Source organism: Lampris incognitus, chromosome 12, assembly GCF_029633865.1.
Source record: "Lampris incognitus isolate fLamInc1 chromosome 12, fLamInc1.hap2, whole genome shotgun sequence".
Lineage (NCBI taxonomy): Eukaryota > Metazoa > Chordata > Actinopteri > Lampriformes > Lampridae > Lampris > Lampris incognitus.
Window position 1 is genome coordinate 35,577,110 of NC_079222.1, and position 15,517 is coordinate 35,592,626.

The window sequence follows — 15,517 nt, forward strand, 5'->3', positions numbered from 1 at the left end:
TCTGATTCTGTATATTGTGTGGTCCAGGTTTCGGCAAGGAGCTGTTTGAGTCTGACCTGGATAGGATTATGGATCATGTTGAGATGGCCATGGAGATGGTCCCTGTGCTTAAGAATGCTGACATCATCAATATCGTGTCTGGACCAATCACATATACTCCTGATCTGCTGCCAATGGTCGGGCCACACCAGGGAGCACGCAACTACTGGACAGCCATTGGATTTGGGTATGTGTGACAAGGAAAATAGTGAATCAGAATCAGAATCAGAATACTTTATTCATCCCTGAGGGGAAATTGGGTTTGCCCATCAATGGTTCAATAATGAGTGAAACCTTCGCTGAATTTGAGGTCAAATGGCTGAATCAAGTGCTTAATCTTCGACCTCTTGTGTCCAGGTACGGGATAATCCACGCTGGTGGAATTGGTAAATTCTTGAGTGACTGGATTAGGAATGGGGAACCTCCATATGACCTGATTGAATGTGACCCCAACCGCTATGGAAAATGGACGGATGTACCTTACCTGTGTGCCAAAGCCAGGGAATCCTATGGCTACAACAATGTGGGTAAGTATCAATCAATCAATCAATCAATCAATCAATCAATTGACGCATCAATCAGCCCGACTTTACAGACAATATTTGGCACAATCTCAAATTGACATCCATTGCAGTGCATATGCACTTTACATGAGAAAAAGTGAAAAATCCATGAAAATATACATTCAATAAGAATGATCCTCTGATGAGCCAAAACATTATGACCACCTGCCTAATATGCTGTTGGTCCTCCGTGTGCCGCCAAACAGCGCCGACCTGCTGAGGCACGGACTCTACAAGACCCCTGAGGGTGTCCTGTGGTATCTGGCGCCAGAACATTCACAGCAGATCCTTCAAGTCCCCTTAGTTGTGAGGTGGAGCCACCACGGCTCGGACTTGTTGGTTCAGTACATCCCAGAGATACTCAATGGGATTGAGATCTGGAGGATTTGTAGGCCAGGGCAACACCTTGAACACATCATCATGTTCCTCAAACTATTGCTGAACAGTGTGGCAGGGTGTATTTTCCTGCTGAACGAGGCCACTGCCATCAGGGAATACCACTGCCATGAAGGGCTGTCTCTGGTCTGCAACGATGTTTAGGTAGGCGGCACGTGTCAAACTGGCATCCACACAAATGGCTAGACCCAGGGTTTCCCGGCAGAGCATTGCCCAGAGCAGCAAACTCCCTCCACCAGCTTGCTGCCTTCCCACAGTGCATCCTGGTGCCATCACTTCCCCCACGTAAACGGCACACACGTACACCACCATCCACATGATCTAATCCAAAACGGGACTCGTTGGAACAGGTGACCTTCTTCCACTGCTCCAAGGCCCAGTTCCGACACTCACGTGCCCATGTTAGGCGCTGTCGACGGTGGACAGGGGTCATCATCGGCACTCTGACCAGTCTGCGGCTGCAGAGCTCCATACGCGGCAGGGTGCGATTTACTGTGTTGTGACACATTCCTCTCACAGCCATTAAAATGTTCTGTGACTTGTGCCACAGTAGACCTTCTGTCTGTTCAGATCAGACGGCATAGCCTTCGTTGCCCTCGCGCATTGATGAGACTCGGGCGCTAGCACCCTGTCTGCGGTTTGTGCTTTGTCCCTCCTTGGACCACTGTCGGGAGGTAGTCACCACTGCTGACCAGGAGCACCTCACAAGCCTTGCTGTTTCAGAGATGCTCCGACCCAGTCGTCTGGCCGTAACAGTTTGGTCGCTCAGATCTTTACTCCTGCCCATTTCTCCTGCATCCAGCATGTTGATGAGGAGAACTGATTGTTTGCTCACCATCTAATCTACCCAGACTTTGACATGTTCCCTTGTTTGGGGATGATCAACGTTATTCGGTTCACCTGTGAATGGTCATAATGTTTTGGCTCATTTACATGTACTGTTCACAAAAACACAAATGTATATATTCTGCAAGTACAAAGAGGGTGGATGAACTGATGGGAGTAAGGGTAAAGGCTACATGTATGAATAAATGTGTACATGCCTGCATATAAGTATACAGTAGCAGATAAGGATGGCACTGATTGACGTGTCTCTCAAGCAAACCAAGTCCATGACGATGCAGCCATGATTACACCACCGCTCCCATTTCTTAAACTCATTATCTATCCTTGCTCTGCAACTCTAGTGGGTTACCCTAAGGAGGAGCGCTTTGTAGGGCGTCCAACCTGCAGAACAGGTGGCGTGTATAATCTTCTAAAAGACAAGGCCTCCATGGGTTTCCATGCTGGTTGGGAACAGCCCCATTGGTTCTACAAGCCTGGGGACGACACTGGATACAAGTAAGTAATCCCAGTCAATACAGCAGTTTTGTTGATCATTTCATTGCCTGTCAAGTTCACTGGTATTTCCCTTGTTCAGCAAGAACCCACAGCTTCACATAGCATTCCCTAACTGTTCCCTAATTTGTGCCTTGCTAATGTAGCAATCATGGATGTGCAGACTCACTAGCTAGCCCTTGGCTAATGGGTCGGACCCCATAGTGTAACGACCACGGATGTGTAGGCTCGCTAGCCCATTGGCTAACGGGTCGGACCCTTTAGTCGACTAGTTAGCACAGTCGCCCATGGTGTGAGCGAACCAGGGACTGCGCTAACCAGTCGACTAAAGGGTCCGACCCGTTAGCCAACGGGCTAGCGAGTCTACACATCCGCGATCGTTACACTAATAAACCCCCATTTTTTTGTGCTTGTCTTCTCAGTTGATAAGTTCTTCTGTATGCATGTAAAGTAAGCATCACACATTCCTACCCAAGATACACACCACAATTATTTACCATCCTACAACACACTGTCACAATATGTGGTGAATATGTAATCACATGGTCGAGATGCCGGACCACTGTGCCAGACCACTGCAATAAAGTCAGTCAGCTATGATGGTTTGGCTGAGCTTGATAGCAATTCACAGGACTGAGGTCAAAACTGTACCTCCTAAACGTGAAAGCAAATTCTCTCCGTTCCCTCTCTCGTTTCTTCATACACACACATATATGAGTCTGTCATGTTGTGCTGAGATGAACTCACTGCATTTAACTGAAGACTTCCCTCCCAGCTGCAGAACAATGACACCGTTTAGATGCTTTTCCACAACAACAGCATAGCTCTTCATATCAACCATGCAATGCAGATAAATGCAGTGCATACTGCTTAGTACTGTGCAGAAGGTTAATGCCAGAAATGTGCATGGTATGCTTATTTGAAATGATGAGAGTTTATTTCTTCAGTTGACTGGCCAGGTTTGGGCTCTTGCCAAACTTGAACATATAATCGAGTTGGCCTCATATTTGTGGCTGCAGATGTTTTCGCCTTTTGTCCCTCGTCTTTAACACAGCATCTCCTCATGATAGCAATAAACAAGTGGGCCCACTATGTTCTCATTATGTAACTGATTTATTACCAGCCTGTATTTAATCACATTCCTGCTTGTCTCCTTGTAGTCTAGACGGCCTGAAGTCTTGCTGCCAGTACCAGTTGTTCACTTGCATCGCCACCTTTTAGACATGCTTTTCAATCTGTTGTGCCTTAACATCGAAACCATTAACGGATATAATGGGATAGATCCATTAATGGATCTAATGGAATAGATCCATTAATGGATCTACTGGGATAGATCAATTAGTGGATCCAATGGGACAGATCCATTAATGGGGGTAGTGGGATAGATCCACTAATGGAGCGAGTGGGATAGCTCCATCAATGGGTCTAATGGGATAGACCCATTCATTAATGGATCTAGTGGGATAGCTCCATCAATGGGTCTAACGGGATAGACCCATTAATGGATCTAGTGGGATAGCTCCATCAATGGGTCTAACGGGATGGACCCATTAATGGATCTAGTGGGATAGCTCCATCAATGGGTCTAACGGGATGGACCCATTAATGGATCTAGTGGGATAGCTCCATCAATGGGTCTAACGGGATGGACCCATTAATGGATCTAGTGGGATAGCTCCATCAATGGGTCTAACGGGATAGACCCATTAATGGATCTAGTGGGATAGCTCCATCAATGGGTCTAACGGGATAGACCCATTAATGGATCTAGTGGGATAGCTCCATCAATGGGTCTAACGGGATAGACCCATTAATGGATCTAGTGGGATAGCTCCATCAATGGGTCTAACGGGATAGACCCATTAATGGATCTAGTGGGATAGCTCCATCAATGGGTCTAACGGGATAGACCCATTAATGGATCTAGTGGGATAGCTCCATCAATGGGTCTAACGGGATAGACCCATTAATGGATCTAGTGGGATAGCTCCATCAATGGGTCTAACAGGATAGACCCATTAATGGATCTAGTGGGATAGCTCCATCAATGGGTCTAACAGGATAGATCCACTAATGGAGCTAGTGGGATAGCTCCATCAATGGGTCTAACAGGATAGACCCATTAATGGATCTAGTGGGATAGCTCCATCAATGGGTCTAACGGGATAGACCCATTAATGGATCTAGTGGGATAGCTCCATCAATGGGTCTAACAGGATAGACCCATTAATGGATCTAGTGGGATAGCTCCATTAATGGGTCTAACGGGATAGATATACTAATGGGTCTAATGGGATAGCTCCATTAATGGGTCTGATGGGATAGATCGTCTAATGGGATAGATCCTTATGGGAAGCTATCATGGTCCTTGTGCTCTTCCCCAGGCCCAGTTTCCGCCGTACCAACTGGTTTGGACCAGTTGGCAGGGAGTGCGAACTGGTTATGCAGAAGGTGGGCGTTATTGACTTGACACCTTTTGGCAAATTCGTAGTGAAGGGGAAGGACTCGCACAAGTTGCTGGACCGGCTGTTTGCCAACACCATGCCTAAGGTATAAAACATTCATTCAGGTCCACACTCCCGCTCCTACACATCTCAGTAACATGGCAACGCATGCAAGGTATCTAACTCACATTCTGCAGGTGGTAAAGTTGAGCCAGCACTGAGCAGTTGCACACACTTGAAAGTTTTAGAAGCACTTTCTATTTCTGATAGACGAATAAATGTGCATGCGTATATTACATAAGCTGTGCAAATAGAAAATGGCAGTTAGTGCATGTCTTCTGTACGGTGTGCAGAGTATACAAACCCAGCAAATATATAAGTAAGTAGTCGTGTTGCCTAACCACTTCGATACCACGCCCAATAATGAAAAATCCCTCAACTTGATTTATGTTGCTGTCTCAATATGTTAGGTCACAAATGTATTAATAAATTTATTATTATTATTATTATTAATTTATTATAATACATTATAACTATACATTTTTACATTTTATACATTTTTCAGTGAATTTCATCGCTTTATAGTGTTTCAGGCAATAAAGTTATTTTACTCTGATTTGATGGCTTGTTAAATACGGAAATTTGTGAAAATGCCATTTTCACATTGTGTCCCTAAATCTTTGGATACTGCCTCTGCCGTCTTTATTTTCAGGTGGGCCTAACTAATATTAGCCACATGTTGACCCCCACTGGCAAAGTCTATGCTGAGGTCACCATTACCCAGCTTGCACCAGGTGAATTCCTGCTCATCACAGGCTCAGGGTCAGAGCTGCATGACCTCAGGTGAGATGCATGGGACCGTGTGCAAGTGCTCATATGTGCACACCCACACACCCCAGACCAGTCCATATACCCACACACCCCAGACCAGTCCATATACCCACACACCCCAGACCAGTCCAGTCCATACACCCACACACCCCAGACCAGTCCATATACCCACACACCCCAGACCAGTCCATATACCCACACACCCCAGACCAGTCCATACACCCACACACCCCAGACCAGTCCATATACCCACACACCCCAGACCAGTCCATACACCCACACACCCCAGACCAGTCCATATACCCACACACCCCAGACCAGTCCATATACCCACACACCCCAGACCAGTCCATACACACCCCAGACCAGTCCATACACCCACACACCCCAGACCAGTCCATACACCCACACACCCCAGACCAGTCCATATACCCACACACCCCAGACCAGTCCATACACACCCCAGACCAGTCCATACACCCACACACCCCAGACCAGTCCATATACCCACACACCCCAGACCAGTCCATATACCCACACACCCCAGACCAGTCCATACACACCCCAGACCAGTCCATACACCCACACACCCCAGACCAGTCCATATACCCACACACCCCAGACCAGTCCATATACCCACACACCCCAGACCAGTCCATACACCCACACACCCCAGACCAGTCCATATACCCACACACCCCAGACCAGTCCATACACCCACACACCCCAGACCAGTCCATACACCCACACACCCCAGACCAGTCCATACACACCCCAGACCAGTCCATACACCCACACACCCCAGACCAGTCCATACACACCCCAGACCAGTCCATACACCCACACACCCCAGACCAGTCCATACACCCACACACCCCAGACCAGTCCATACACACCCCAGACCAGTCCATACACCCACACACCCCAGACCAGTCCATACACACCCCAGACCAGTCCATACACCCACACACCCCAGACCAGTCCATACACACCCCAGACCAGTCCATACACCCACACACCCCAGACCAGTCCATATACCCACACACCCCAGACCAGTCCATATACCCACACACCCCAGACCAGTCCATATACCCACACACCCCAGACCAGTCCATATACCCACACACCCCAGACCAGTCCATACACCCACACACCCCAGACCAGTCCACACACCCACATACCCCAGACCAGTCCATACACCCACACACCCCAGACCAGTCCATATACCCACATACCCCAGACCAGTCCATATACCCACACACCCCAGACCAGTCCATACACCCACACACCCCAGACCAGTCCATACACCCACACACCCCAGACCAGTCCATATACACCCCAGACCAGTCCATATACCCACACACCCCAGACCAGTCCATACACACCCCAGACCAGTCCATATACACCCCAGACCAGTCCATATACCCACACACCCCAGACCAGTCCATATACCCACACACCCCAGACCAGTCCATACACCCACACACCCCAGACCAGTCCATACACCCACACACCCCAGACCAGTCCATATACCCACACACCCCAGACCAGTCCATATACCCACACACCCCAGACCAGTCCATACACCCACACACCCCAGACCAGTCCACACACCCACATACCCCAGACCAGTCCATACACCCACACACCCCAGACCAGTCCACACACCCACACACCCCAGACCAGTCCATATACCCACACACCCCAGACCAGTCCATACACCCACATACCCCAGACCAGTCCACACACCCACACACCCCAGACCAGTCCAGTCCATATACCCACACATCCCAGACCAGTCCATATACCCACACACCCCAGACCAGTCCATATACCCACACACCCCAGACCAGTCCATATACCCACACACCCCAGACCAGTCCATATACCCACACACCCCAGACCAGTCCATACACCCACACACCCCAGACCAGTCCATACACACCCCAGACCAGTCCATACACCCACACACCCCAGACCAGTCCACACACCCACATACCCCAGACCAGTCCATACACCCACACACCCCAGACCAGTCCATATACCCACACACCCCAGACCAGTCCATATACCCACACACCCCAGACCAGTCCATACACCCACACACCCCAGACCAGTCCACACACCCACATACCCCAGACCAGTCCATACACCCACATACCCCAGACCAGTCCACACACCCACACACCCCAGACCAGTCCAGTCCATATACCCACACACCCCAGACCAGTCCATATACCCACACACCCCAGACCAGTCCATATACCCACACACCCCAGACCAGTCCATATACCCACACACCCCAGACCAGTCCATATACCCACACACCCCAGACCAGTCCATACACCCACACACCCCAGACCAGTCCATATACCCACACACCCCAGACCAGTCCATACACCCACACACCCCAGACCAGTCCATACACCCACACACCCCAGACCAGTCCATACACCCACACACCCCAGACCAGTCCATACACCCACACACCCCAGACCAGTCCATACACACCCCAGACCAGTCCAGTCCATATACCCACACACCCCAGACCAGTCCATACACCCACACACCCCAGACCAGTCCATACACCCACACACCCCAGACCAGTCCATACACCCACACACCCCAGACCAGTCCATACACACCCCAGACCAGTCCAGTCCATACACCCACACACCCCAGACCAGTCCATATACCCACACACCCCAGACCAGTCCATACACCCACACACCCCAGACCAGTCCATACACCCACACACCCCAGACCAGTCCATATACCCACACACCCCAGACCAGTCCATACACACGCCAGACCAGTCCATATACCCACACACCCCAGACCAGTCCATATACCCACACACCCCAGACCAGTCCATACACACCCCAGACCAGTCCATATACCCACACACCCCAGACCAGTCCATACACCCACACACCCCAGACCAGTCCATACACCCACACACGCCAGACCAGGCCATACACACCCCAGACCAGTCCACACACCCACACACCCCAGACCAGTCCATACACACCCCAGACCAGTCCATATACCCACACACCCCAGACCAGTCCATACACACCCCAGACCAGTCCATATACCCACACACCCCAGACCAGTCCATACACACCCCAGACCAGTCCATATACCCACACACCCCAGACCAGTCCATACACCCACACACCCCAGACCAGTCCATATACCCACACACCCCAGACCAGTCCATACACCCACACACCCCAGACCAGTCCATACACACCCCAGACCAGTCCACACACCCACACACCCCAGACCAGTCCACACACCCACACACCCCAGACCAGTCCATACACCCACACACCCCAGACCAGTCCACACACCCACACACCCCAGACCAGTCCACACACCCACACACCCCAGACCAGTCCATACACCCACACACCCCAGACCAGTCCATACACCCACACACCCCAGACCAGTCCACACACCCACACACCCCAGACCAGTCCACACACCCACACACCCCACACCAGTCGAACGTACAGCGTCCCTGTGCACAAGACGTCTTACAGATATTCAGGCGTATAGACCGAAACCCTTAAACCGAAGAAAAGCTAACCACTGAATCCCAAACTGTGCCATATACCACAGCACACACGAGATAGCCCACAAGGAAGTGCAGAGAGTTTAAAGCTCAGCAACCTAACACCTAAAAGCAGCTGTCAATACACCGCCCCTACACGCTCCAATCAGGGAGCAGCAGAGGAGAACATTCATTTCTTATTCCCTAACTGTATCCAAACATCCATCGCATCACACACAAAGCACCATTCTGAAGCTCTGTGGTGACCCCTGGTGGTGTGGAGCACAGCCTGCATCTCAGCTGCACAGTTCGGCCTGCACTGTAGTTCAGCAGTTTGGCTGGTGTTCAGTGTGGAAATTTGAGGAATATAGCAAGTTGTAACACTGCCTTACAATATGTGGAATAACCGATATTTGCACCTATAAGATAGTATGTATATAATACATTTTAGTGTGAATACATTTTAATGCATCAAATATACAATATACAACCATTCTATAACGATGCCAATTAGTCCCTTTGCAGTTTGTACGCAAAAAAAATGCCCCCCTTTTTCTCCCCAATTGAACTTTGCCAATTACCCCACTCTTCCGAGCCGTCCCGGTCGCTGCTCCACCCCTTCTGCCGAGCCGGGGAGGGCTGCAGACTACCACGTGCCTCCTCCGATACACGTGGAGTCGCCAGCCGCTTCTTTTCACCTGACAGTGAGGAGTTTCACCAGGGGGACGTAGCACGTGGGAGGATCACGCTATTCCCCCAAGTTCCCCCTCCCCCCTGAACAGGTGCCCCGACCGACCAGAGGAGGCGCTAGTGCAGCGACCAGGACACATACCCACATCGGGCTTCCCACCCGCAGACACGGCCCGTTGCGTCTGTAGGGATGCCCAACCAAGCCGGAGGTAACACGGGGATTCGAACCGGCGATCCCCGTGTTGGTAGGCAACGAAATGGACCGCTACCCCACCCGGATGCCCCTGCATGCAAACTTCTAATAATGCTTGTGTATGCATAATTCCTTTATTGATGTCATATTGAATTCAGGTGGATAGAGAGGGAAGCACTGGATGGTGGGTATGACGTGGACATCAGCAATGTGACGGAGGATATAGGGGTGCTTGGTGTCGCTGGACCAAACTCTCGCAAGGTTCTTCAGAAGCTGACAGATGAGGATATGAGCGATGCTGGATTCAAGTTCCTGCACTGCAAGTCCATCACGCTAGCTGGCATTCCAGTCAGAGCCATCAGGATTTCCTACACCGGTACTGTACAAGCTGCACAATCACTTCGTGATCTGCACCAATGCGTGTTTGCACACCGTCACATTTGACATACTTAGTTTGAATACAGCCATCAGTGGGGTTTTCTACACAGCCTTTTCAAGGCGGAAACGTTGCGCCATTAATCCGCCTACAAATGGGATTAAAACACCTACAGATGAGATTAAAACGCCTACAACTGGAATTAAAACTCCTAGAGATGGGATTAAAACTCCTAGAGATGGGATTAAAACTCCTAGAGATAGGATTAAAACTCCTAGAGATGGGATTAAAACTCCTAGAGATAGGATTAAAACTCCTAGGGATAGGATTAAAACTCCTAGGGATAGGATTAAAGATCCTCGAGATGGGATTAAAACTCCTAGAGAAAGGATTAAAACTCCTAGAGATAGGATTAAAACTCCTAGAGATGGGATTAAAACTCCTAGAGATAGGATTAAAACTCCTAGAGATAGGATTAAAACTCCTAGAGATGGGATTAAAACTCCTAGAGATAGGATTAAAACTCCTAGGGATAGGATTAAAACTCCTAGGGATAGGATTAAAGATCCTCGAGATGGGATTAAAACTCCTAGAGAAAGGATTAAAACTCCTAGAGATGGGATTAAAACTCCTAGAGATGGGATTAAAACTCCTAGAGATAGGATTAAAACTCCTAGAGATAGGATTAAAACTCCTAGAGATGGGATTAAAACTCCTAGAGATAGGATTAAAACTCCTAGAGATGGGATTAAAACTCCTAGAGATGGGATTAAAACTCCTAGAGATGGGATTAAAACTCCTATAGATAGGATTAAATCGTGTACAGATGAGATTTTGTAGTGTGCAGACATTTAAGGGTACTTTAGGATCTCTATTATACATCCAGGCAACCAATTGCAGTTGAAACAGAGTACGATGTTGCCACCCTTGCGCACACAGACACACGCACGCACACACACACACACACACACACACACACACACACACACACACACAGACACACACACACACACACACACACACACACACACACACACACACACACACACACAGATGGAAGTATGTTGTAATGCAAACAATGACACTGTCCCTGTTAGAAAAAAATATGTTTTTGGAAAATAATCTAAACGGTGATATTGTGCTTCTACTAGGAGAGGATTCTTGGATTACAGCATTAAGTAAGTGTGTGTGTGTGTGTGTGTGTGTGTGTGTGTGTGTGTGTGTGTGTGTGTGTGTGTGTGTGTGTGTGTGTGTGTGTGTGTGTGTGTATGTGTGTGTCCAGGTGAGTTGGGTTGGGAGCTGTATATTGAACAGAAGCAGATGGCAGCTGTGTACCAAGCCATCATGGAGGCAGGACAGGATGAGGGCATTGACAACTTTGGCACCTATGCCATGGCCTCCCTTCGACTGGAGAAGGGCTTCAGAGGGTGGGGAGCCGAGGTATGTGTAGACGTACATGCTCTTGATTCATCTGAGCCCCCAAAATGATGAAGAAATTACGACCCCCCCCCCCCCACCTAGCTTTGAAAAGGCTCTCTTGTCGTTGCTGAGCGGATGTCCTTGTTGGTCATTACAGATGAACTGTGACACCAATCCTCTGGAGGCTGGCTTGGACTATTTCATCAAGCTGAACAAGGTATCCCTTTCTCATTTGTTTCTTTATTTGTTTGTTTGTTTGTGACATTATTTCTACATTGTGTGCATTTTTTTTCAGCGCAATTTCTAAACTGTATGGTTATGTGTGCTTTGTATGTATGGTAAAACTGTGGTTTTTCCACTGCTGCGCCTCACCCGAGTACCGGTGTGGTCTAAGGACAGGATGTCGTGTTGCCGTGAAGCGCCTTGAGGTATCAACGCTCGACACGAGACTCATCAGGCTGGGATGACACCTACAATCTAAGAAAACAACACACATTTTGTCACAAAAACACACAATAAATACATTATAAAAATGATTGGTAGGTGAGACGGATCTTCCGGTGCGGGAAGATGGCGGCGCAAATTGACATTTGCAGCGGCCTCACCCGGTACCGGTGTGGGTCTAAGGACAGGATGCTGCGTTGCTGTGAAGCGCCTTGAGGAAAGTTTGTGACACTGGGCTATACAAATCACACTGACCTGACTTGACTTGAAGATGGCGGCGCGACTTCACGTTTGCGGCGGCTCACCCAGTACCGTCCATGCAGTGTCTTTGTCCACGTCTGCTTCTAAGTTTGGGTCTTCGTTTGATGGCCGGGAGAGCTGGCGCTGGATCTGCTGGTAGAGCCTGGTCTGCTGCGTCCTGTGGGCCCAGGGACCACGGCCCTGCCCAGAGCTGCGCCCGAAGAGGAAACACCGAGGGTGGTCTGACAGGACGCGGAAGCGGGGCAGGCTAAGCTAACTGCTAGCCCATGCAGACCGGCAGTTCTGATAACACCGAGGGCGGACTGGCGGCAGCCTCGCCTGGCCTTGACTGTGTTTTCAGTGTCGTCGTGTGGAGGGCGGGGAGGTGCTTCAAGAGTGTCTGGCTGGGAGAGCTGGCTTTGGATTGGCTGAGGATCTTGGTCTGATGCGTCCTGTGGGCCCAGGGACCACGGCCCTGCCCAGAGCTGCGCCCGAAGAGGAAACACCAAGGGCGGTCTGACAGGACGCGGGAGCGGGGCAGGCTAAGCTAACTGCTAGCCCATGCAGACCGGCAGTTCTGATAACACCGAGGGCGGACTGGCGGCAGCCTCGCCTGGCCTTGACTGTGTTTTCAGTGTCGTCGTGTGGAGGGCGGGGAGGTGCTTCAAGAGTGTCTGGCTGGGAGAGCTGGCTTTGGATCGGCTGAGGGATCTTGGTCTGATGCGTCCTGTGGGCCAGGGACCACGACCCTGCCCAGAGCTGCGCCCGAAGAGGAAACACCGAGGGTGTTCTGACAGGACAAGGAAGTGGGCAGAGGTGTAAGAACCAGGTCCAGAAAGTAAAAGTCCAAACCGTGTATTTGCACTACTCATGCACTACATCAGAAGATTCTAGTCAACACCACTCCTCAACTAGGTAGGGAAAACTAGTTAATGAAATCAGCTGGTTTAGTAACATGGTTGGGGCAAATACACGGTTTGGACATTTACTTTCTGGACCTGGTTTTTACACCTCTGGCAGTGGGGCAGACTAAGCTAACTGCTAGCCCATGCAGACCTGCGGTTCCAACAGTCATCCCGGCTGGCGTTCGTTCTCCTGGACAGTGATTTTTTTGTTTGTTTAGTTTAGATATATGTGCTAGTTTGGATATATGTGCTCTGGTAGTTCTTGTAGGTTTGGGATGTGTGTCTTTTGTCTTTGTGTTGCACTGCTGTGGGCTGGAGGGAAGTGTTTCTGATTCTTTCTGATTCTACGCCGCAACAAGCTAACTCCTCTGTAGTCACGTAGTCGTTACCTCGGGTAAAGAAGCGTTAACTTCATCCCTGCTTTTCCAGCCTGCTGACTTTATTGGCAAGGCAGCTCTGCAACAGATTAAAGCCAAGGGCCTGAAGAGGAAGCTGTCCTACATCACCATGGATACAGATGATATCGACCCTGAAGGCAATGAGACAATATGGCACAATGGCAAGGTTGGCAACACCAGAACTTGAATTTAATTTTGCATAACATGCATTATTTAAGGAAGCGCTGAAGTCATATCTGGCGGCTAAGTCCTCTTGAAAATGTCCCAGCTCCCCACGACTCGCCTGTTAACCTCCTGTTCCTCCTCAGGTGGTAGGCAACACCACATCTGGAGCCTACAGCTACAGCAGCCAGCAGAGCCTGGCGTTTGCCTACCTTCCTGTGGAGCTTTGCTCTGTGGGCCAGAAGGTGGAGGTGGAAGTGTTGGGGAGAAGGTACCCAGCCATGGTGGTCCAAGAGCCACTAGTCCTCACGGAGCCCACGAGGACCCGCTGCAAAAGAAAGCCAAAGTATAGGAGGACCTGTTTACCATGCAGACTGGCCTTTGCAAAGTGATGAAGCGCCAACGTCCGCCGCTACCATACTGTGATCTCTTCAGAAACCTCCAAAAACCCTTGATGTATATTCCCATGTATCATGCTTTTCAAGTCCCAAATATGATGTGTGAAACACAGACTTCTTCATGGGGACAGAGTTTGGTCAGCTGATTGGAAGGAAGTCAGTAAAGCAGCTCGTGGGGTCATGACGTCAGGCTGTCTGAGTGTGTCTTTCAGAACAAGGAGAAGAAGTGACTATTTTTATTATTATGTTCTCACCACAGTGTCTTACCATATGATGTTTTTCTAATGAAAAAGTAATTGGCTTCTCTTTTTTTTTTTTTTTAATTCCAAGGAAAGGTTTACAGTTTTTGGAGATTGTTTAATGATGACGCTGTGATTTTTATATCTAAGGGCACAGCATTTTTTTTTTTGTAAATCAATTTTTTTTTTAACTTTATTTATAAGAAAATTAATGTACATTTAAAACCTGGACTAATTAAAGGCATGCTCTTACTGCTCCCTCTGTTTCTGTCTGCGTCTCGGTGTTGCGTGTGATTAAAGGAGAGTCGGATGGTGACGAGGTCGAGGACCGATGGAGGGTGTAAAACCAGAGGGTGGACTTGATGTAGGAATGAATTCAATCTTTTATACCAGGGTTCCCGTCCTGGTCCTTGGGCACGCCCACCACTGCTGTTTAGGTGGATGGGGTGAACTACCTGGCAGAATGGAAAGCCAGTGGTGTTGGGCGTGGTCCAGTACCAGGACTGGAAAACACTGCTTATGTGTCATCACTTGCACCAGTAACCTGCAGACAGATCGTAAATTTGAAATGATGATCTGCAGGATCCATATTTGCATGCGGCACCGGTTTTATCTGACCCTGTTTGCCACCGTAGATGCCTGTGAATGACGGGTTGCTGTACCATCTGTTCTGACAGGGACACCATACGCCACACGGTGATTAAGTACCACTTAAACATGCAGGAAAAGACAATATTCCCTCATTCCAGGACTTTTCATGTATGATAAGTGTCCAAAGACCAACCATGATCATATTAATGTTCTGTTTATCACTATTGTTATACTGTGCTCACATTGTTTCTTTTTCGACAAATGCACCTTTATCTAAACAGTACTCTCCAGA

General features: G+C 49.2%; 1 protein-coding gene across 1 annotated transcript in view; it reads left to right on the forward strand.

Annotated features, from left to right (window-relative positions):
- dmgdh (dimethylglycine dehydrogenase) overlaps positions 1–14,884 on the forward strand; it is a 29,738-nt gene extending 14,854 nt beyond the window's left edge. The window contains exons 7-16 of the mRNA XM_056290554.1: positions 28–226; positions 397–566; positions 2,186–2,339; positions 4,721–4,886; positions 5,493–5,623; positions 10,212–10,429; positions 11,712–11,869; positions 12,006–12,065; positions 13,867–14,001; positions 14,144–14,884. Of these exons, the coding sequence (XP_056146529.1) occupies positions 28–226; positions 397–566; positions 2,186–2,339; positions 4,721–4,886; positions 5,493–5,623; positions 10,212–10,429; positions 11,712–11,869; positions 12,006–12,065; positions 13,867–14,001; positions 14,144–14,389 (1,637 nt within the window). The 3' untranslated portion in view covers positions 14,390–14,884. The remainder of the gene's footprint in view (positions 1–27; positions 227–396; positions 567–2,185; positions 2,340–4,720; positions 4,887–5,492; positions 5,624–10,211; positions 10,430–11,711; positions 11,870–12,005; positions 12,066–13,866; positions 14,002–14,143) is intronic.
- The last annotated feature ends 633 nt before the right edge of the window (positions 14,885–15,517 follow it).